Here is a 22,772-nt window from a genome sequence, read left to right on the forward strand (position 1 = left end):
ATCGATATCTCGAAAACGCCTGCACTTATACAACTAAGGGCCACTCTCCTTTTAAGACCCTTATTAGTACCTTTAATTTGATACCCATATCGTACAAGCACATTATAGAGTCACCCCTGGTCCACCTTTATGTCGATATCTCGAAAATGCGTCCACCTATAGAACTAAGGCCAACAACGTTTTAAAATACTCATTATCACCTTTCGTTTGATACCCATATTGTACAAACGCATTCTAGAGTCAACCCTGATCCAACTTTATAACGATATCTCGAAAAGGCGTCCACCTATAGAACTAAGGCCCACTCCCTTTTAAAATACTCATTAACACCTTTCGTTTGATAACCATATCGTAGAAACAAATTCTAGAGTCAGCCCTGGCCCACCTTTATGGCGATATCTCGAAAAGGCGTCAACTTATAGTACTGAAGCCCACTCCCTTTTAAAATACTCATTAACACCTTTCATTTGATACCCATATCGTACAAAAACAATTTTAGTCTCACCCCTCGTCCACCATTATTGCGATATCTCGAAAAGGCGTCCACCCATAGAACGAAGGCCCACTCCCTTTTAAAATACTCATCAACACCTTTCGTTTGATACCCATATTGTTCAAACGAATTCTAGAGTCACCCCTGGTCCACCTTTATGGCAATATATCGAAAAGGAATCCACCTATAGAACTAAGGCCCACTCCCTTTTAAAATACTCATTAACACCTTTCATTTGATACCCATACCGTACAAACAAATTCTAGAGTCACCCCTGGTCCACCTTTATGGCGATATTTCGAAAAGGCGTCAACTTATAGTACTGAAGCCCACTCCCTTTTAAAATACTCATTAACACCTTTCATTTGATACCCATATCGTACAAACAAATTCTAGAGTCAGCCCTGGTCCACCTTTATGGCGATATCCTTAAATGGCGTCCACCTATAGAACTATGGCCCACTCCCTCTTAAAATACTCTTTAATACACATGTCATACAAACACATTCCAGGGTTACCCTAGTTTCATTTTCCTACATGGTGATTTTCCCTTATTTTGTCTCCATAGCTCTAAACTGAGTATGTTATGTTCGGTTACCCCAGAACTTAGCCTTCCTTACTTGTTTTTTAGTTAATATATTTAATACGCACTTAGATTTGTGTTTAAAACTATTTTTACTTACTTACTTACTTAATTGGCGCTTAACCGTCTAAACGGTTATGGCCGTCCAACAAGGCACACCAGTCGCTCCTTCGCTCCGCCAACCGGCGCCAATTGGTCACACCAATGGAATTTAAATCGTTTTCCACCTGGTCCTTCCAACGGAGTGGGCGTCGCCCTCTAGCTCTGCTTCCATAGGCGGGTTCCGGTAGAAAAACTTTCTTTGCCGGAGCATCATCTTCCATTCGCATAACATGGCCTAGCCAACGCAGCCGCTGCGTTTTAATTTGCTGGACTATGTTGATGTCTGCGTATAGCTCGTACAGCTCATCATTAAATCTTCTTCTGTACTCGCCATCGCCAACGCGTAGAGTTCCATACATCTTTCGAAAAACTTTTCTCTCGAACACTCCCACAGCCGCTTCATCTGCTGTTGAGATGGTCCATGCTTCTGCCCCATATAGCAGGACGGGTACGATAAGTGACTTGTAGAGTATGATTTTCGTTCGCCGAGAGAGGACTTTACTTTTCAATTACCTACCTAGTCCAAAGTTAAATGCTGGCAAGATTGATTCTTCGCTGGATTTCAGTGCTGATGTTGTCGCTTGTGTTGATGCTGGTTCCCAAATAAACGAAGTCTTTTACTATTTCGAAATTATGGCTGCCAACAGTAGCGTGGTTGCCAAGGCGCGTATGTGCTGACTCTTTTTAGTGTCTATTATACTTAAGTGTTGAAGCGTGATGATTCGCGAGCTGGACAGAACTGAAACTGTTTTAAAATTGAACTTGGAAAACTGTTCTGTTGAAAAGACGCTTCGTTAAGCAGAGTTGTTTAGTTGCTATGTCAAGATTGATTTCGTCCACTGCGGTGTTCCCGCCCCACATTCGGCCCTCCCGACGCTTCATTCGGCTCGAGTGATTGCTCGGGTTGAACCGAAGGCTCCCATTTTCTAATAAATTCAGCAACAGAAATTGTACGGCCGGGTCCTTCGTGGTCTCCTATTTTTACAACCTCATACCTCCCATGCTTTTAATTTTACTGATTTTATACGAGGCTAGAAATTTCGGCTTTAACATTAATCCAGCACCGAATTGTGTTCGCTTAATGGCTACTAAATCATTTACACGGTAGCAATTCTCTTCCTTCCTGTTCTTGTTAAACGTCTTCCGATTCTCTTCTTGAATCTTGCTAATATTTGCTTCTGATTTTTTACGCATATTCTCACGCTCTTCGTCTAACTCTTGTATAGCTGCATCTTCCAGCAATTCAGCGAGCCTAGGTTCAGTATTCACTCGCATCTCGCCTCCAATTAACGGCTTAAATGGTGTAAACTTCGTGCTTCTTGGTAGAGAATTGTTTACGGTCTGCTGAACACGCTCTACCACTGACCTGGGTTTTCTGAACAAAGCTCAGACAGCACCGATATAATGATCTTATGGATGCGCTCCACTTGGCCATTTCCACGGGGTAGGCCGGTAGCAATCAAAAGGTGCTCGATACCCTCCGCCTCGCAATACTCTTTAAACGAATTTGATGTAAATGCGGCTCCTCAATCCGTTAGAATTCGTCTTGGGTTTCCGAACACAGAAGCCTGCCTTTTGAGCCGGTCTATGTCATCATCTGCCGCAGTATTTCTGGTTGGATAAAGCCACACAAAATTAGAGAATGCGTCAACAACCACAAATATGTAACTATAGTAATTAGTGGTCTGCTCCATTGGGCCTACGTGGTCGACATGGTAGGTACCCAAAGGTCTGTCCTGCTTATCTAATGGGGTTAAAAACCCTTCCTTTTTACCTGACTTGCTCTCTCCTACAATACATTCCACACAGCTCCTTACAATTCTGGTGATTTTAGGGGTCGCTTGAGGAATATAATATGTTTTTTCAAGTGCGTCTTTTGTTTTTGCAATAGAAAAATTACCTTGCCTATGTGCCATCTTAATTATTTCATCCTCCATAGCCGATGGGATGACTATTAATTCCTTGATGGGATCCTTGTAGAGGATGCCATACTTAAGATAAAAATCCTCGTAGCTATCCGCCATCTGTTGCAAGACACTGATAATATTGGATTTCTTTATTGTCAATTGCTTTGTTTGACATTTCCCAAGTGCTCTTGGTTTAATAACAATTATTTTTGTTTTATCGGCCTATTGATAAAGGATTCAAGGTTCGAAACGAGCTCAAGGCCAGAACAATAATTTTTTGTAATGATTATTGTTTACTTACTATTCCAAAAACAAAATAAAATTTTTCAATTATAGAAAAATTAAAAAAGTAATAATCATTACAAGAAATTATTGTTCTGGCCTTGAGCTCGTTTCAAACCTTGAATCCTTCATGAATAGGCCGATAAAACACAAACAATTATCAACTAATCTAGTTTTAGAAATTAGTATGACAGTTTTTTTCTGGATCAACTTTTGTGTTGTATTAACCGTTGAAAAGAATATGTAATTCAGACAGATTCTCTCACATTTTGAAATACACACAACATTGAGTTTTTTTTGCTTAGTGTTAGGTAAAGAATTTCAAATAAGACCTTATTATAAGGTTGGCAAAAACCCCGCCCAGCCGGCATGACTAATCACAGAGCACTACGAGATCATGCGACTGCCTTCCTAGCTGCTCCATAGAAGATGTGATTACATAAGGGTTTAAGGGTTTGGGTCCATTACATATTTGAAAAAATTATGTGCATGTAATTTTTTTTACCTTATTGTGCGGCTTTCTTCACTACTACTTATAAATTTTACTTAAGCTTTTTTGGTGGCAGGGAAGATATCGGCGCTAAACTGAAAAATTGTGCAAACTATTGAAAGGTTTCTGTTTTTAATCAAAATAAAGAACAAAAATGTTTGGGCACTCGGCTGAAGCTAAAGCTTTTTAGGTTTTTTCACCAACAAACTTTAAATTATGGTGGAATTATTTTCAGCTCTACTACCACTACTATTGATTGAGGCTGATATTTTTCCACTCACTGCTCAACTGTTAAGGCATTAATGAACTGGATACATAGAATGAGTTGAAAAAAATACAAGTTGGTCAAATTTCGACCACGGACGATACTTGTTATAATTAATCAACTTTCGTTTACCAATTACACCTACATATGTACTGGAAAGCTGCTCTTCTTTACTTTGTTCGGTCATACGTGTTTGTATTTTAACAAAGTTCTTAGATGCGGCGTTTTCAAAACAAATGTCATTTCCCACCATGGTTGCCACTTCGGTTCACTTGGACCAAAAATGGTCCTTTCCAGCCCCATTTATGCCGCTGGTAGCTTTTTTTCAATTTTTATTTTTGTCACTTTTCGGGCTGAAAAAAAAAGATTTGCAACAGCACGTGCACCTCAAAGAAATTTGACAGAGTTTTCCATTGATGAAGGCATTCTTGAATTGAGAACTAAATCAAAGTGCGTGAATAATTTGATTTATATTAGGTACACTTGCCACTTCCTTAATTTATGTTCAAGTTATGCATGCAAGCACACCGATAGATATTGAGAGTTTGTGAAGCAATGTATCGACGTGCCAAACAAAAAGTGATTTTTCATTTGGGATATCGATATTTAAATTCTTCTCGCACAGCCTAAAGCATTTTAATGAGTTTAAGGACTTTCATGACTATTGTGGTGTTAATCCACACAAGAGACTAGGCATTTTTTTTCAATCGTTTGCTCATTTTGAAAATTGTCTTCTTGCTCACGGCTCACACTGCGATGCGGCTATATTTTCTATCTTTGTGTCTGAAAGTTAATGGCGTTTCTTCTATACAAATGTCAAATTCAATATCAGTTAGACTTAAAAGTTTATATATGGGGTATTCCATCCCATTTCGACCAATTTTGAACCCGACTTTTTTCTTCTTTTCTAGCTTACGAAAGACGTTTTTCAGAATTTTTTCAAATTTTTTCATCCAACTCAAAAAAAGTTATGAATTTAAAAAAAAACACCGTTTTTGTTTTCAAAATGCTATAACTTTTTCAAAAATTGACCGTTTGGGATATTCTTTTTTTTAATTTGTTTTTAAATGCACTTTTCGGAAAAAATACAAAAAATGTTTAAAGTTTTTTTTTGTAATTTTTCAGTTTTTGAGATTATTCTAATTTCGCCATTTTTTTTGTTTCTCATAAAAAACTCCAATCAATTCTGCAATCATCCCCACTAATCCCAGAGTGGGCCGACATTTTTTTTTTTATTTAATTGAAAAAAACTTTAAAAATTTTTTTGTAGAGATCCCAAACAGTAAATTTTTTAAAAATTTATAGCATTTTGAAAACAAAAACGGTGATTTTTTAAAAATTCATAACTTTTTTTGAGTTTGATGAAAAAAAGTGAAAAAATTCTGAAAAACGTCTTTCGTAAACTAGAAAAAGAAGAAAAACTTTCAGCCAATTCTAAAGGGTTCGGGTTCAAAATTGATCGAAATGGGATGGAATACCCCATAAATTTCCGGCTGCACTAAATAGTTCAATCAGAAAATGCTTATCTGCCGATATTATACCTTCAATATGAAGCATATTTTGAGTAATTTTAGGTACAATGATTATACCAAACTATTGGATATTTAAAAAATTTCCGTATACATAGTTCAGAATTAAAAGTGTCTTAACCCAAAGAATATTTTAATTGGAAGTAAGGCAGAAATATTTTTTGATAGCTTTACAAATGCTCAACGTAGATCAGTTATAAACGCTTTTTATCAAATTATTCCCGTTGGAGATAAGAACCCCAGAAACTTTAATAATAACATTGTTAACTAATTTCTTGTTCCTACGGGGTGCCTGAACTCTGTTTTAATTCGAAGTCAGAACACCTCAGATTTTTTTCGGATTCCTGTTTCGTGAGCTAAAATAAGCTAAGCACCGATCACTTTTGGAAAAATCTGCATTTTGGTTCATCATCAAAATTAAAGTATATTTAAAAACTAGATAACCCTACAATCATATAGCATCAATTTCTCTATTTGGCAGTGAAAATATACTTTTGGCGATATGTACCGCAGCTTGTAGGTCCAGTTGAGGACATAAGCCCTACCTACTTAGAATTTCCAATATACCCTCGAACTTTGGAGTTAGGTGCCAAAACTCCCATTTTCATAGGTTGATTCATATATTGGCTTATACCTTTATCACTGCTTGGTCTATGAAACTTTAATGTCATCAGAAAAACGATATTTTTGCGACTCCAACAAAGTATAACGTGTAAATTTATATGAAGAAATGTCAAAGAAACCTTGCAAAATATGTTCAAAATTCAACGTACTGCATCACTTGTTCATTTCCATTCCAAATTCCACTTTGACCACTTCTAAGCAAAAAATATTGGCTATGTAACAAACGAAAATAAAAAATTGTATTTCTTTTTTTTTGCGACTTCATATCGAAGATCATTCAAATCGAAGATCGCAACATTGAAACCTTAATTAGTCTTTGAAATTCGTATCAACGGACTGTGGATTCTTTTCAATAATCCTTTGTGTATACCCGTAACCAACATTGTCAAGAAAATCGTTATAAAAAATGAAAAAGTGATGTACAACGTTGAATTTTCAATATAATTTGTAAAACAGCACTCTTGGCCCACTGTGCAAGTAGCGGCCACACACCAAACTTCTAAGAGACTAAAATATTATTACAAGAACAACACTACATATATTTAAGATTTAAAATGCGCAATTTTGTTAATTATTGTTGGTTATACTTTCTTAGTTGTTCTACCCTGAAGATGCTTGCCGTAGTGCAATTGAAATATATCGGTTTTTGAAACGAAAAAATCAAATGTGTTTTATTCATTAAGCACGGACCTAGATCCAGCAAAAATTATATATTTTAAGCAATAAAGGTAGCCAAAAATTCATAATTTTATAATTTGTAAGGTTTCTCTAACGTTTCTAAATATAAATTTACAAATTATACATTGTTGCAGTCGCTAAAAGATCCTTTTTGTGATGACATAAAAGTTTTGTTCGTAGTCCAAACAAAAATAAAGTTATAAGCCAATATATGAATCAACCAACGTTTCTAAATATAAATTTACAAATCATACATTGTTGCAGTCGCTAAAAGATCCTTTTTGTGATGACATAAAAGTTTTGTTCGTAGTCCAAACAGAAAAAAATTATAAGCCAATATATGAATCAACCTATGAAAAGGAGTTTTTGGCACCGTACTCCGTAGTTTGCGGGTATATTGGAAATTGAATACATTTCTTTTTTTTTGGATCTTTTAGGACGGATTTTATAATAAAAATTATACAATCGAGCTCTGGAGAAATTTAGTCAAAAGATTTTGATGTTAATAATACTGAACTATTTTATTATGATTGTTTAGCGACCCATTGAATGTTACCTTTTTACTTGCTGGCTCGAGGTCATATAAATAAAAACAAGGTGTTTATATTTTGTGCCAATATATTTCGATTACACATCGGTAATCGTCTTCAAAGGCGAAATTTATTTCACATTCGAACTGTATAACGAGGAGTATTAAATGTCTAATAGGAATGTGAAATAAATTTCGCCCTTGAAAACGATTACCGATGTGTAATGGAAATATATTGGCACAGAATATAAACACCTTGTTTTTACTTATATGACCTCGAGCCAGCAAGTAAAAAGGCTGAACTATTTTAGTTTGCGGCACGTATTATCCCATAAGGGTTTTCGTTAAAACATATATTTATATAAGGCTTTTTGTTGAAATGAAAGTGTGTGTGACATTGTACTTTACCAAATCAGACAATTAATCCTATAAATGTAGAAACTTAATAACTTAAATACACTTTATTTTTGTTTAAGAACCTTTAGTTATTTTCAACATCTACATGTAGTAAAATAGATGTTTATTTAATGTTCAAATGTTTATTTCATATTTAAATGTTTATTTTATAGTTAATATATTTAATACGCACTTAGATTTAGTTTTAGAGCTATTTTTAGTCTCTATTGTATTTAAGTGTTGAAGCGTGATGATTCGCGAGCTGGACAGAACTGAAACTTTTTTAAAATTGAACTTGCAAAACTGTTCTGTTGAAAAGACGCTTCGTTAAGAAGAGTTGTTTAGTTGCTATGTTAAGGTTGTATTTTAAGGTATGTAAGTTTAGGTCTTTCGTCCACTGCGGTGTTCCCGCCCCACATTCGGCCCTCCTGACGCTTCGTTCGGCTCGAATGATTGCTCGGGTTGAACCGAAGGCTCCCATTTCTTAATAAATTCAGCCACAGAAATTGTACGGCCGGGGCCTTCGTGGTCTCCTATTTTTACAACCTCATTCTTCCCTTGCTTTAAAATTTTACTGATTTTATACGGACCTAGACATTTCGGCTTTAACTTTAACCCAGCACCGAATTGTGTTCGCTTAATGGCTACTAAATCATTTACACGGTACCTATTCTCTTCTTTCCTGTTCTTATTAAACGTCTTCCGATTCTCCTCTTGAATCTTGCTAATATTTGCTTGTGCTTCCTTACGCATATTCTCACGCTCTTCGTCTAACTCTTGTATAGCTGCATCTTCCGTCAATTCAGCTAGCCTAGGTTCAGTATTCACTCGCATCTCGACTCCAGTTAACAGCTTAAAAGGTGTAAACCTCGTGCTTCTTGGTGGAGAATTGTTTACGGTCTGCTGAACACGCTCTACCACTGACCTGGGTTTTCTCAACAAAGCATAGACAGCATCGATATAATGATCTTATAGATGCGCTCCACTTGAACATTTCGACGGGGTACGCCGGTAGCCAAAAGGTGTTCGATACCCTCCGCTTCGCAATACTCTTTAAGCGAATTTGAGATAAATGCGGCTCCTCGATCCGATACAATTCGTCTTGGATTTCCGAACGCGGAAGCCTGTCTTTTGAGTCGGTCTATGACATCTACTTGCGCAGTGTTTCTGGTTGGATAAACCCACACAAACTTAGAGAATGTGTCAACAACCACAAATATGTAACTATAGTATTTAGTGGTCTGCTCCCTTGGGCCTACGTGGTCGACATGGTAGGTACCCACCTATCGGTGTTAAAAACCCTTCCTTTTTACCTGACCTGCTCTCTCCTACAATACATTCTACACAGCTCCTTACAATTCTGGTGATTTTAGGGTTCGCTTGAGGAATATAATATATTTTTTCAAGTGCGTCTTTTGTTTTTGCAATAGAAAAATTACCTTGCCTATGTGCCATCCTAATTATTTCATCCTCCATAGCCGATGGGACGACTATTAATTCCTTGATGGGATCCTTGTAGAGGATGCCATACTTAAGCTAAAACTCTTCGTAGCTATCCTTTCCTAGCACCGTACAAATAGCCCTTACCAAATGGTCATCATGTTGTGCCTGCCTCAACCTATGTATCAACGTATCCTCGAGCATCAAACACGACACTCTGCTCAGTGCATCCACGTGCTTCATTTTCAACCCACTGCGGTGTTCAACCTCATAACTGTAGTCCTGCAAAAACATTGTCCAGCGAGATACTCTTGACGGAATATTGCGCTTTTGCATCGTCATCGTGAAAGCGTTGCAATCAGTTATGATCTTGAATCTGATACCCAGTAAATAAACGCGCCACTTCTTGAGGGCCTCTACTATAGCCAACACTTCGTGCTCATACGAATGGTATCTTTCTTCAGCTGGCTTGCACCTACGGCTCATAAACTGAACAGGATGAAATGCGTGGTCATCTGTGTCTTTTTGCATCAAAACAGCGCCATAACCAAAGATGCAGGCATCTGCGTGCACTTCAGTAACTGCCTTAGGATTGCATAGTTTTAAAACGGGTGCTTTCATTAGAGCTGCCTTCAGCTGCTGAAAATCGGCTATCTCCGCATCTCTCAACTCGAATTTTGAATCTTTTCTAAGATTATCCGAAAGGGGTTTAGCTACCACCGCGTAACCTTCTATGAATCTCCGGAAATACGACGTTAAGCCGAGAAAAAGCTGCAGAGACTTTTTATCATGAGGTATAGGGAAATTCGCAACGACTTGAGTTTTTGCCTCTGATGGTGCTTTGGTACCATTTTCCACTATGTACCCTAAAAAGTCCACTCTACGCACGAGAAATCTACATTTACTCCATTTTACTTTTAAATTGTACTCTGCCGCTCTATATAGCACAAGCTCTAGCTTCTGGGTGCCCTCATCTACATCCTTGGAGGGAATAATGAGGTCCTCCATATATGCTACGACTGTGCCATTCTGAATCAAATCCCTAAATACAGCGAATGTGAATCGCGAGAATACGGCAGGGAATTTGAGATTCCGAATGAGACATAGCAAAATTCAAACTGACCGTTGTGGGTTACAAAAGCCGTATACATTCTAGAACTATCCTCATCCGGTACATGGAAAAATCCGTTGGATAAATCGAGAGTCGTAAAAACAAAAACACCCTGCAATCTCTCAATAACGTCGTCTAATAGGGGCACTGGAAAATTGTCTCTAACGATTTTCGCGTTTTGCCGCCTATAGTCACAACAAAGGCGCTTACTATCATCCTTCTTGGACACTAACACAATAGCGGATGCATGTTCTGATGTGCTCCGTTGAATTATATCTTCTTCTAGCCATTTTGCTACCTGGTCTCCTACACATTTCTTGTCTGCGAAAGACATACGCCTATGCCTTTCATAGATCGGAATATCATCGGTAAGTACAATTTTCATTTTGACTGGAGATTCACTCTCCTTTTCCGGCTTATAACTAGTAATCAACGATTTCACAACGTTGAGCTCGGAAATTTGCAAATGTGACAAGTCGACATCTGGCTCACTAGTCTCAAATTCTTCTGCTGTACAGCACATACTCTTAAATTCTTCTAGCACTTCCAGCTTTCGTTGCTTCTTTTCCTTCCCCTCAATCTCACTAATGCACGTATCCGGATCTCCTAAAATACTACCGCTTTGTGACTTATTTTCAGTTTCCCTTTTAGCTTTAAATTAGCCGACTCCCCCGGCATAATTATATCTACCTTCTTGAGTATGGTGTTGCCGATTATCGCCGAGTAATGCATGTCACGCCCTCGCACAGCGTGGAAAGTAATTTGAAGCAGCAAATCGTCGACTTGAACGGGAATTATAAAGCTACCTAACGTATTAAGAACACTACCGCTTATACTTCTTAGCTTACGTCTATCCTTGCTCAATTCGATATCCCCACCGAACATAAGTAGGATGTCATAGCGTATCAAACAAAGGTCGCAACCGGTGTCGATTAATGCCGCAAAGTCATCGCCCTATTTCACCTGCTGTTGGGCCTGACTCACCCCCCCCCCCCCCCCCCCCCAACGTCTCTACGCTACCGTTTTCGATTTTGACCGAACGTTTCGTATCGCTACAATCGCACGATGACCTGGTTGTCCACATTTGAAACATTTGGCTGAGCTTGTTTACAATCTTTTGCTATATGAGCAGTCGACGCACTTAAAACATCGTTTAACTTTTTCTTTCTGTTCACCTTGATTAGATCTCGATGTTACTTTCGCATAAGCTTGAATAACATTCGAGGTGAGCACTTGTTGGCGGCAGGATCGTATTTTTTCGTAAGCGCGAATTTGCTCTTTTAAATCGGTTTATTGTCTTTGCCTGGCATAGATTGGCTTTATTTTGCCGTGAGTCGGGTAAGCCTTCTATAAACTATTCAATTAAACTCACGTCGTCAAGTTTAATTCGTTTGCCCAACTCCATTGTACTATAAAGGTATTCTTTATAATCTTCATTTTGACGCTTCCGTTGATTTCTTAGCGTTCGGTGCACCTCCACAGCCGACACTGTGATACTAAACTCCGACCTTAATGCCTGCGCTAACATCTCGAAACTAGTTATTCCTCTTTGACTTCGTATAAAAAGTTTTGTCGCACATTTGAGCAGCTCTTTTGCATATATAAATTTGTGTAGAGGATTCCAGTGAACTGCTTCAGCATTTTCATTGAAATCCTCTAACCAATCTTCGATCGACAAAGACCCCGAACCGCTAAAAGACGTCAATGACTCTGCAATATCTCGCAAAGTAAGCGGCGTGCGACTAAATGTTTCGTACCTGACTTCACTTGGAGGTGATGTGCCGGCGTTGCCATATTGAGAGCCTTCGTCAACGTTGTCATCATCTTCACTATTTACAGTTAGGCCGTAATGCTCCATTAGACTGTCTTGTAATGTCATCTTCCGGCCTGTAGTCGACAACTCTAACTCAGCTAACTTTACTTTTAATTCGTCTACTTTTAACTTTAAAATATCTTCCCTATCCATTGTGACTCGTCACACTCCAACTATCGACTATGATTAAATTTGTTTCGATTTAAAATTATACAATGCTATAGCGAACACGAATATTGAAATATTCACCGTACAACTTTTACAAAACTATTTTCTTTCACAAGAGTGTACAAGTATTTGTTTGCCGTGCTATAATTTTGGATCTACCTCAGCACATATGAGTTACTATAGTTGGTTCACCTTAAAATGTATGCATGTTTTGTTATAAATTTAATTCACCTTAGTTACAAAATGTTCGCTGTGCTATAATTTTTAATTCACCTCAGTTACAAAGTGCTTCTTCACCAAATCAACAATTGTCTTGCTATGGTTTTCTCTTTCAAACTAATTAAACAATCAAAATATTTCGCAATACGTTGAAAATTTTACAACTCGATTCTCTTATATGTACTTCCTTGTTAATATAATGAACACAAACTTTAAATCCTTACTCATTATTAATACATATAATTTCACCATCCGGTTTTATTATGTTTTTTTAATCAAAATTATTTTACGTATGTACATATATATGGAGTTTGAAACTTTACATAGACCCAAAAACTGAGACAACAAGGGTTGCATATGAAATACGCTGATACTCGAATTTTCTGTTTTGTCTTATTATAAGCTACTCTACCAAAATCAAAGTTACGTTAAATAAAGTGAAACAGAAATACAGTCTTTAAGGACAGTATTTGAATTTAATGTTCCTTTCATTTACTCTCTTATCTACTACCCTACTGATACTCATCTGCTGTTCGCCTCTTCTGACTTCGTATTCGCAACCTGCCGAACGACTTTTGCTCAAATCAACAGCTACTCTATTCTCTAGCACCACTTGTGTTACTTCGAACGAACGTATTGATCGAAACAACTTCTCGTCTAATTAATGACACAATCGCTGTTACAGCTTTGGGATGATGCGAATATGCGCTTGTTTTTGTGTTTTCAGCCACTGCCACACAAATCACAATTCGTAGAATTAGCGCTATTCGCTCTGTGCTACGCTAGTACATCAACAACAAGGATTGTATTCGTTTTAGCATCTACACACAACCTTACAAACAAGCGTTATACGGTCACTGCCACGCTGTGCTTTTCAATAAAGTTGTAGCTTTTCCGAAATGTTTTGAATATGCACTGGATTTTGTGCTTTCAGCCTCTGCCACACAAATTAAAATTCATAGAATTAGCGTTATTCGGCATCTGCCACTCTAGTTTATCAACAACAACAAGGATTGTATGATTTTTAGCATCTTCACACAACCTTACAAACAAGCGTTATACGGCCACTGTCACGCTGCACTTTTCACAAAGATATATTAGCACACTGTATGTAGGTGAAATTCGATTGCATACGATAGTAGCATATCGGGAAAATTTTTTCAGAAATCTTTACACGAATATTTCGTTTATTCATGCCACTGTCACTTAAATTGTTAAGTATTTTATTCTCTCGCCACTCGATTTTCTCATGGCCACTCGCGTAAGGAACCGAATCCTTTTTCTGACACCAATTTGTAGTAAAATAGATGTTTATTTAGTGAGCAAATGTTTATTTCATATTTAAATGTTTATTTTATAAAATAAATAAATAAAAATAAATGTAAGGCGCGATAACCTCCGAAGAGATCTAAGGCCGAGCTTCTCTTCCAATTTGCGTCGTGCTCCTCTTGTTTTTCCCTACAAAATTGGCCGGACGGGACCTACATGTTTTATGCCGACTCCGAACGGCATCTGCAAGGCAGATGAGTTTTCACTGAGAGCTTTTCATGGCAGAAATACACCCGGAGCGCTTGCCAAACACTGCCGAGGGGCGACCCCGCTTAGAAAAATTTTCTTCTAATTGAAAAACCTTATTTCTAAAATTTTGATGTTGCTTTGCCCGGGAGTTGAACCCGAGGCATACGGTGTGATAGGCGGAGCACGCTACCATCACACCACGGTGTTTATTTTGTAGTTAATATATTTAATAAGCACTTAGATTTAGGTTTAAAACTATTTTGTCTATTATATTTAAGTGTTGAAGCGTGATGATTCGCGAGCTGGACAGAACTGAAACTGTTTTAAAATTGAACTTGCAAAACTGTTCTGTCGAAAAGACGCTTCGTTAAGCAGAGTTGTTTAATTGCTATGTTAAGGTTGTATTTTAAGTTATGAAGGTTTAGGTCTTTCGTCCACTGCGGTGTTCCCGTCCCACATACATATACAATTCAAAAAGTTTTCTATTCATTTAATCAAAACTCTTTGTAGGAAACCACGGAAACAACATGAAATTTAAAATTAAAATAACTAATCGAAACATTTGTGAATTGCCGTATTGTTTGTAGAAAAAATAAAGAATACAAACATTTGGTCCATTTCATTTGAGATTTGCTCTTTTTTCGATGAATTCTGGTCCCAAGTGAAACAACCGTACTTCCCACTTAGCAATCGATTTATACATAAAAATTATACTACCTCACTTCTGTGAAGATAACTCACATCCATTAAAACAACGCATTTTCCTTTATGTTTAGAAGGCAGAAATTCGGCATAGAGTGTTACGCTGAAATATAAAATAGAATGGAGCATTAACGGTTATATTTGTAAATACGTGTTATATATAGTATGTGATACTACAAATCTTGTCGCGTCATTTCGCAGGTTACATTCTTTCACTATTTTAATAATTTTATCATCTGAAGTTTCCCGGTATAGAACTGAAGCATGATGTAATAACGACAAGGTGGTCTATGTAGTGACAGCTTATTTTCAAAGCTCCCAATTAATGCGAATGATGAGAAAAGGGGAAGAACAGAAGAGGCCGCTTTGTGAAACAGTATTAAATCGAGTACTTTTTTATAGCAAAGCATTTAATCCAAAATAGTAAAGAAACTAGTATCTTGTCATTTGTTTATAAAAATAAAAAGTGAATATAGGTCACTGCGACTGCTGCCATATATAGGCTTGTTTACCATAACGAAATTGTGGAAGCTAGCTCAAAGTACTTTAGAAACAATTTTTTTCTTTTTTTACTTAACGGATTGATCCTCGTGGGGGGGGGGGGGGGGGGGGGGGGGGGGGGGGCGGAATGGCCTAGAAGGTCCCCATGTGGTCATAACATAGTACCCGAGGTTGTCGGGCTTGGTACCGGATCTGCATCCGGCAAAGGACCATCAACTCGATAACACTCCCCAAGGCCTTCGGGGAGTGTCCTTATCGCTACGACAACATCGAAAGAGGTATAGTGATGACCTGTATGAGCTTTAACACTTTTTCATGCAGAGCGAGTTTTGAGCTGCATATGCAACTGCTACATAAAAACACATTTGTACTGAATTAAAGAATTATTAAAAGATGCGATGGAAGCAGCATCATGCGATGTTTATTGCAGTGTGCATGAAAGAAATTGTTCTGGTGCATATAGTGTGATTCATGGCTCTATTTGAATGTTTCGCAATACTGAGGTGAAATGTGTACATTGTTCTTCAATGTTGTGTTCATCTGCGCCCCCAAACATCAGATATATAAAACAACGCAGCCAGATCGACCATGTCGCGACACGCGGAAGGCACATGCTTTCATTCTTTTTAATATACGCAGGATTCGAGAATCAATATCAAAACGGGTCACTATCTCGTCATAGCCAAAGTCACCCCTGCTTTTGAGCTGCAAAACGTGCATCCTGAAACAGCAGTTAAGCAGAAACATAAAATTGTTAAAACATGTATTAGAATTATTATTAAAAAACATCTTGCCATTATTTTCGACGGAAATATTAAAATTCAAACAATTTCGTTTAATATAAAATGTTTTATATACAAAATTTTACGCATTTGAGTTATATAAAAGTCAACTCAAAATAGAATTGGAGAAAAAAGTGATGTCGTTGCATACTTTTCCAGGAAATTTGATTTGAATGGTTTTTACTACAATTTTTCCTCTGAATGAAAAAGTAGTTTCGCAAAGAGGCAAATTGAGTTTCAGAGTGGGAGTTCAAGATGGCGGATTAGAAAGCGAAGCTGCCAACGTCAGTCACCTTGTAATTGCATCATGGAACTGAAGTATCTGTTTTAAGGAAAGAATTTTCTTTCGGATTTGAAAAAAAAAATTTTTTTGACATCTTTCTAATCGCATTCCTTTCGATTCGAAATACAGAACAAGGCCCTTATCTCCTTCACAAATATAAAAAAATTCTAAAAGCCATTTGACTCTGGGAACACCTGTATTCTATAGTTTTCCCTTACCTTAGGGCCAGCCATTTTTCATTTGTATTTTTGGATTAATTAGTATGTAAATTTACACCACAGGTAAATTCCACGAATATTTATGATATACACAATAATTTTAGATTTCATAATATAATATAAGTTAGTCACTGATGCAGGGTTGATGGGATATCTCTCCTTGCACATATCCGCGTCATACCCAAACGTGGACTCGTAGGTGCTTGCACCCTCGCCCCAAATTGGGGCGAAGCCTCCTCGCGGTGGCACCTGGTAACGCTTTGGCAGCAAATGCGAGCGGCGACCCTTTTCTCCTCCCTATAACAATTTCCTTTCTTCTCCCAGCTCTCATCTGTAGGGGATACAGTTTTTCACTCGGGCCAAGATCCTTGTAACCAGAGGATATTCTCAAGACCAGTCATACGTGGCGAAGAGTCCCACCCTGAATAAGTTACTCCATGATTTATTAGCAAATATGGCGGATCTAGAGGCGGGCGAATAGCACTAAGTTAGTGTGTCTTATAACGGTGGCCACCATATACCCGACGCCCTCTGGTTGTATCTAGTCTTACTGGGATGTTGGGGCTATGTCCCAGCTGACCTCCCTTCCCGCATACTCGTGGGTGTAATTTATGGATACAGACAATAAACAAATAAACCAAAATAGAGCTGAAAAGCTCCCAAAATACCAGGCCGATTGCGACCTTTCGGTGCAATCTAAAAGGGCTACCTGGAGAGAACACTGTGAGAATATTTGATCTTCCAGCAGCGGTTCGACTACAAAAAGCGCTTTCTAGAGATCAGAAATGTTATTCGCACTTTGAAAAAAAAACAGCCGGAATAGACATGTAAACTCTTACATAAAACTCACTTTCCGCATAGTAGGCATCATCACCCTTAATGGTATATTTTCCAAACATCAGCGGTAAAGAAAAAAGCTCACCACTGTCAAATTAGTGCAATGAGCCTTTTCTACTTTCAGGCCTTTCATGTCAACAGGAGCGCATGTGGTCTATCCTTGTCTGTTTCAGGAATTGATAAATCATATAGCTCCAGCCTTATTCACTTTATATCACTGCTGCTTGGCCATATTCCAAACAGGTGGACAGAGGTTAAGGTAATATTTATACCAAGTCAGGGAAGCCCTTCTGTATAGGAATCAGTTCATCTACCAGTCAGGGAAATGCACGGAGACGGCTATCACGGTAAAAATGTATAAGGCTTTAGAAACAAAAACTATAGCCCCTGTGCTTTATTGACAACACATCAAGCTATCGAACAAGCTATGATTGACAAGGACATAAGGATTATACGATGGGTGCTAAATAGTAGAAAAATTCTTTTGGAATTAGGAGGGACAACTGAATCATTTGCGGTCAAAAGAGGATGCCCACAAGGGAGTATGCTCTCCCTTCTCCTGTTAACTCTGGTCATAGCTTACCTGCTTCAGCTACTGAAAACCAAGAGATTTGATACACAAGGTTATGCAGATGACCTAGTTATCTGTGTCACAGGGATGCAGGAGGAAACAATGTCAGATCGCGTGCAACAAGACCTTCGCATCATAGAGGGGTGGTGCGATAACTGATGGATGACTGCATTGAAATCCTTAATAACCTGGGAGCAAAAACAAAGTTTTGCTAGGATGGATTCCCGAACACCAGGGACATGAAGGTAATGAACATGCAGATTACCTAGCTAAGCAGGGTGCTACAGCAGCATTCTATAGTCCAGAGACCTTCTGTGGACTCATAAAAGCACACACTAGGGAAACCATAAGTAACTGGAAAGCAAAACAATTCAGACGTCACTGGATTGACTGCCCAGGGCAAAGGCAGCCCAAACGGTTTATACTTGCGGCAACGAAAGTATCAGCCAAACTAATAAATCTAAGCAGGCAGGACCAACCAACCCTCACTGGGAACTATACCGGACTCTGTAGTCTACGGTATCACCTAATTAAGTTAAATTTATCCGATACTCAAATAAGTCGTTTCTGTGACCTGGAAGATGAAACGCCGGTTCACATTCTCTTCGAATGTGTCGCTCTGGCAAGGGATAGACTCGCACATCTAGGTGGTGTGACTCCTAATGGAGTATGTGATATGGAGTAAAAAGCCTGAAGAGGTACTTAAATATAATAAAAGCCTACACATACAAAATTAGGCTTAAAGGCCATGCACAATAGATTTACACAAAGGTCGCAGTGCTTCCAGGCCTAATAATAATAATTATAACAATAATAGTCACTGATGGGGTTTACAATTGCGCAAGAATTCATCACTACTGAAAAACGCTCTTTCATCAATTTCAAAAAAGGAAAGTGGAAAGATTACCAAACTTACATAGACATTCGCTTTGCTCCCTCCCTATCCCCACTGATGCCCGTCAAGAGGAGCATGCTTTCTGCAAGGTCATCGCATCCGCTTCGGATCATTTCATTCCCGCCGGAAAAATACCGTAAATCCGTCCAAATTTACCAGCGGAGGTCGAAACTCTAGTAAAAGCGTGACCTTATACGACAGCACAACTCCGACGAACCCCAAATAAGGGATATAAACAAACGCATCAGATTGCTTGTGGATAAACACAAGCGGGCGAAATGGGAGGAGCACTTAAATAATTGTAACCTCTCTGCCGGTGTGGCTAAGCTACCGTAAAGTCCCTATCGAACCCGACTAAGCACAATGACAAAATATGCATCACCAAAAATGCGCGAGCGATTTCTGCCGCAATACGTAATGCATTTAGAAGCACACACAAGCAGAAACACAGCGCGTCCCCAATTACCATCACCGCCAAAGAGGTTGAAGATACCATCGTTCATGCTGAATTCGCGAAGGCTAATTTTAATAAACTTAACCAAATTTTATCTACAGTAGTTTGGCCCAAATACGGTGCAGATATTTACAAAAACGTTTCTGACTTCAATACAATCATTCACGCTATTCTAGAAGGACAAGTACCTAAGCGTAAACGGGTTTCCACTGAACTAGTCCATATATGGTTCACCAAAGACCTGAAATCTTTAAAAAATAAAAAATCGCGTTCCTGCAAGCTTTACAAGAAGACAGGTTCACACTCTGACTACTTGAAGTACTATATATTGCGTCATAAATATTTTGAATTAAACAAAAAGTGTTACAATATCTATCTCTGTACGATGATAAAGAAAATAACTTGCAATCCGAAAGCTTTCTATGATTTCGTAAACTCTAAAAGCAGGGTTAAAGGGTTTCCTTCTGGTATGAAATACCGTGATGATTTCTGTAGCGACGATCCAGATATTGCCAACTTCTTTGCAAAATTTCTCAATTCTAACTATTCCGCTGAATTAATTCCTCTGTCTAATGAATACCCGTATCAACTTAAATCACTTAACGCAACTAATATTCCAGCAATATATCTCGAGGAGTTTTTTCACATTTAGCCTCTTACAAATACGATCCTGAACTTATTCCCACATGTTTTCTTAAAAAATGCGCTGAACATATTTATCAGCCCCTAGCTGACTTATTTAATATGTTCCTAAAACATGGTGTTTTCGTGCTGCTTGGCAGGAATCTTCTCTTATACCCCTTCATAAAAACAGCAGTAGAAAATTATAGAGGAATTGCAAAATTGTCTGCCATCCCAAAGATATTTGAAGCCTATTTTACTAATCAGCTAACATTTTCCATTTCTATCCCCAAACTAGATCGACTTGGCTTCCAACCTGGTCTCACCCAGTGGATCTCTTCGTATCTCTACGGTAGAACGCAAAAATTAATGTTTAAAAATACTCTTTCAAATGTTATTAATGTTCCCTCTGGCATACCACAGGGCCGTCATCTCCGTCCAATTCTGTTCTTGTTATTTATTAATGATATCTGTACCACAATAAAATATTCCAAAATTTTAATGTACGCTGATGATGTAAAACTTTTTTGATCTATGCGTCTTTTGAAGAATGTTCCTTGTAGAGTCCTGCATGGGTGCATTCACACGTAAGTAATTTGTACAGATATACTGATACTGTCTTAGCATCCACTGTACTACACGCCACTGAGTTTGTATTGTATGAGTAATGATATGCAAAGAGAAGTTGTATGTACCCGCCATAGCGGAACGATACAAGGTGACAGCATGGAGACATATGTACTTACAAACATAAATAAAAATCCCATGTACTTTGTTTTTGTAAATTCGATGGACAAATGTCAAAATCGTACTACGCCGGAAGTTGATATATCAAATCAAATAAAAAAGGTTTATAATCAGCTGTTCCATGCTGCCACCTTGTATCGTTCCGCCATGGAGCCCGCCCAGCAAAAATGGTTGGAGTAATTGTAAAAAGGAGCACTAATTTATTGCTCCATTAGGAGCAAGAAAAAATTGTTGTATGTTCGTTACCGTTCGATGATTCTCGTGTCATTTCGTTGTGCCGTCAAACTGCTGATTGCGCTCGCGGTGCCATTATGCGTTCGGGTTTTGGTGAAGTAACAGCGTACGCTTACGTCTTGTTATTTTAAAACAAAGAAAATACTAAAAGGTATTAAAACTCAACTGAAACTAATATAAAACTAACGAAAATTAAAAAAAGTAAGATTAATAATATATACTTTATACTCAAAGCGTCATTATAAACGCCTTGTAAAGAAAGACATTAATAGGCATAATGAAGGTGACGCTTTGACGAGTGAACCGGTTGAGGAGCCGCCATTTGCAAATTCTGCCTTCGCTGCAGATGTAAATTGTGAAATAGGTGCTCCAGATGCACATCCTGAAATGCCTCATTAGAAAATGAAATTATTTCCAAAAAAGTGGCGGTATGGGTTGTAAAAAACCAAATCACCCAAAAAGCGTATGGTGAACTCCGGAGCACATTAAATAATGGAGGTTTAAACATTCCTTTATGCATGCAAACCCTATTGGGAACTCATTCCAATAATGAACTTTTAATCTTTGATATGCAGCTGGGGAATACTTTAATTTTAGCTTTACATTTACCTGATGTTAATTTGTTTTCAAGCGAAAATATAAAAATTGATATATTTGTGGATGGGATTCCAATCGCTACAAGTTCTTCAAAGACATTGTGACCAATTTGTTGTGGACTACCCGAACGAGAAAGTCTATTTTTAATAGGTAGTTACATTGGCCGTTCAAAAACCAAAGACGTGCGACATTTTTTATGTGAATTCACCAAAGAATATTGTGACATTAAAAACCATGGTGTGTTAATCGGTGAAAAGTTGTGTAGCCTTGAAATAAGGCATTTTATATTCGACACTTCTGCTCGAGCTTTTCTTACTGGAACGGTTGGCCACACTTCCGCTGTAGGGTGTTCGAAATGTGAGCAGATAGCCTTCTATAAAAATAAGCGTTTAAGTTATAGTACTAATATAGCAACAAAAAGAAGTGATGAAGACTTTAGAATGCGAAAAAATTAATCGTTTCACCAACCCTTGTTTCAAAATGAAATACATCCTTTGGAAACGTTGGGAATTCGAATGATTTCCCAGTTTCCACTGGATGTTAAGCATTTACTTGACCTTGGAGTCAAAAGAAAATTGTGTTGCTTAAAGGAAAGCATAACAAGTACAAGGCTGACTGCCTCACAAAAGTTGCAGCTTAATAAGCGTATTATCTGTGTTTCGAAAAATACCCCAAAAGACTTTCGCGAAAAGTTACAGCTTTTGATGAAATTCATAGATGTAAGGCAACAGAATTTTGTCAAATAATTCTTTATACAGGCATTGTAGTATTTAAAGGGATATTAGATAAAGATATATATGAACTCTTTCTCTTACTCCACACTGCATACCGTTTAGTTTCTTGCCTGGCAAAGAGTCAAGCAAACTTGGAGTGCGTTTAGCATTTAATTAAGGCTTTTGTTCCCAATTTTGGAAAGGTTTTTGGTAACCATAGAGTTAGCTACAATGTTCATAACTTATTGCATTTAAAAGATTGTGTTCAAACCTACGGTATTGTCGAAAACTACTCGGCGTATAAGGTTGAGAACTTTCTGCAAACATTAAAAAGGGACTGTAAAAAAGGTTCTAAAATTGGGCAGCAAATAAATAACAGAATACTAGAAAGAGCTTTGCACAAGTCACCTAATGAGCCCGATTTCGTGTTTTTAGGAAAACTCGGCAAAGATAATGTGTATTCTAAGTAC

General features: G+C 37.9%; 1 protein-coding gene across 9 annotated transcripts in view; it reads right to left on the reverse strand.

Moving 5' to 3' along the window:
* Positions 1 to 22,772, reverse strand: part of LOC137244275 (synaptic vesicle 2-related protein) — a 2,198,928-nt gene that overhangs the window by 1,282,699 nt on the left and 893,457 nt on the right. For 7 of the 9 annotated variants that reach the window (XR_010950874.1, XM_067773020.1, XM_067773025.1 and 4 more), the window contains one exon: positions 14,865 to 14,952. The exons of 1 other annotated variant lie outside the window; for it this stretch is intronic. Coding sequence is in view for 7 of the 8 variants with exons in the window: in XM_067773020.1 (XP_067629121.1) it covers positions 14,865 to 14,952 (88 nt within the window). In the remaining variant the exon portion in view is untranslated. The remainder of the gene's footprint in view (positions 1 to 14,864; positions 14,953 to 22,772) is intronic. One more of the 9 variants, XM_067773022.1, reaches the window with a different exon arrangement.

Source organism: Eurosta solidaginis, chromosome 3 (assembly GCF_040869045.1).
Source record: "Eurosta solidaginis isolate ZX-2024a chromosome 3, ASM4086904v1, whole genome shotgun sequence".
Classification (NCBI taxonomy): domain Eukaryota; kingdom Metazoa; phylum Arthropoda; class Insecta; order Diptera; family Tephritidae; genus Eurosta; species Eurosta solidaginis.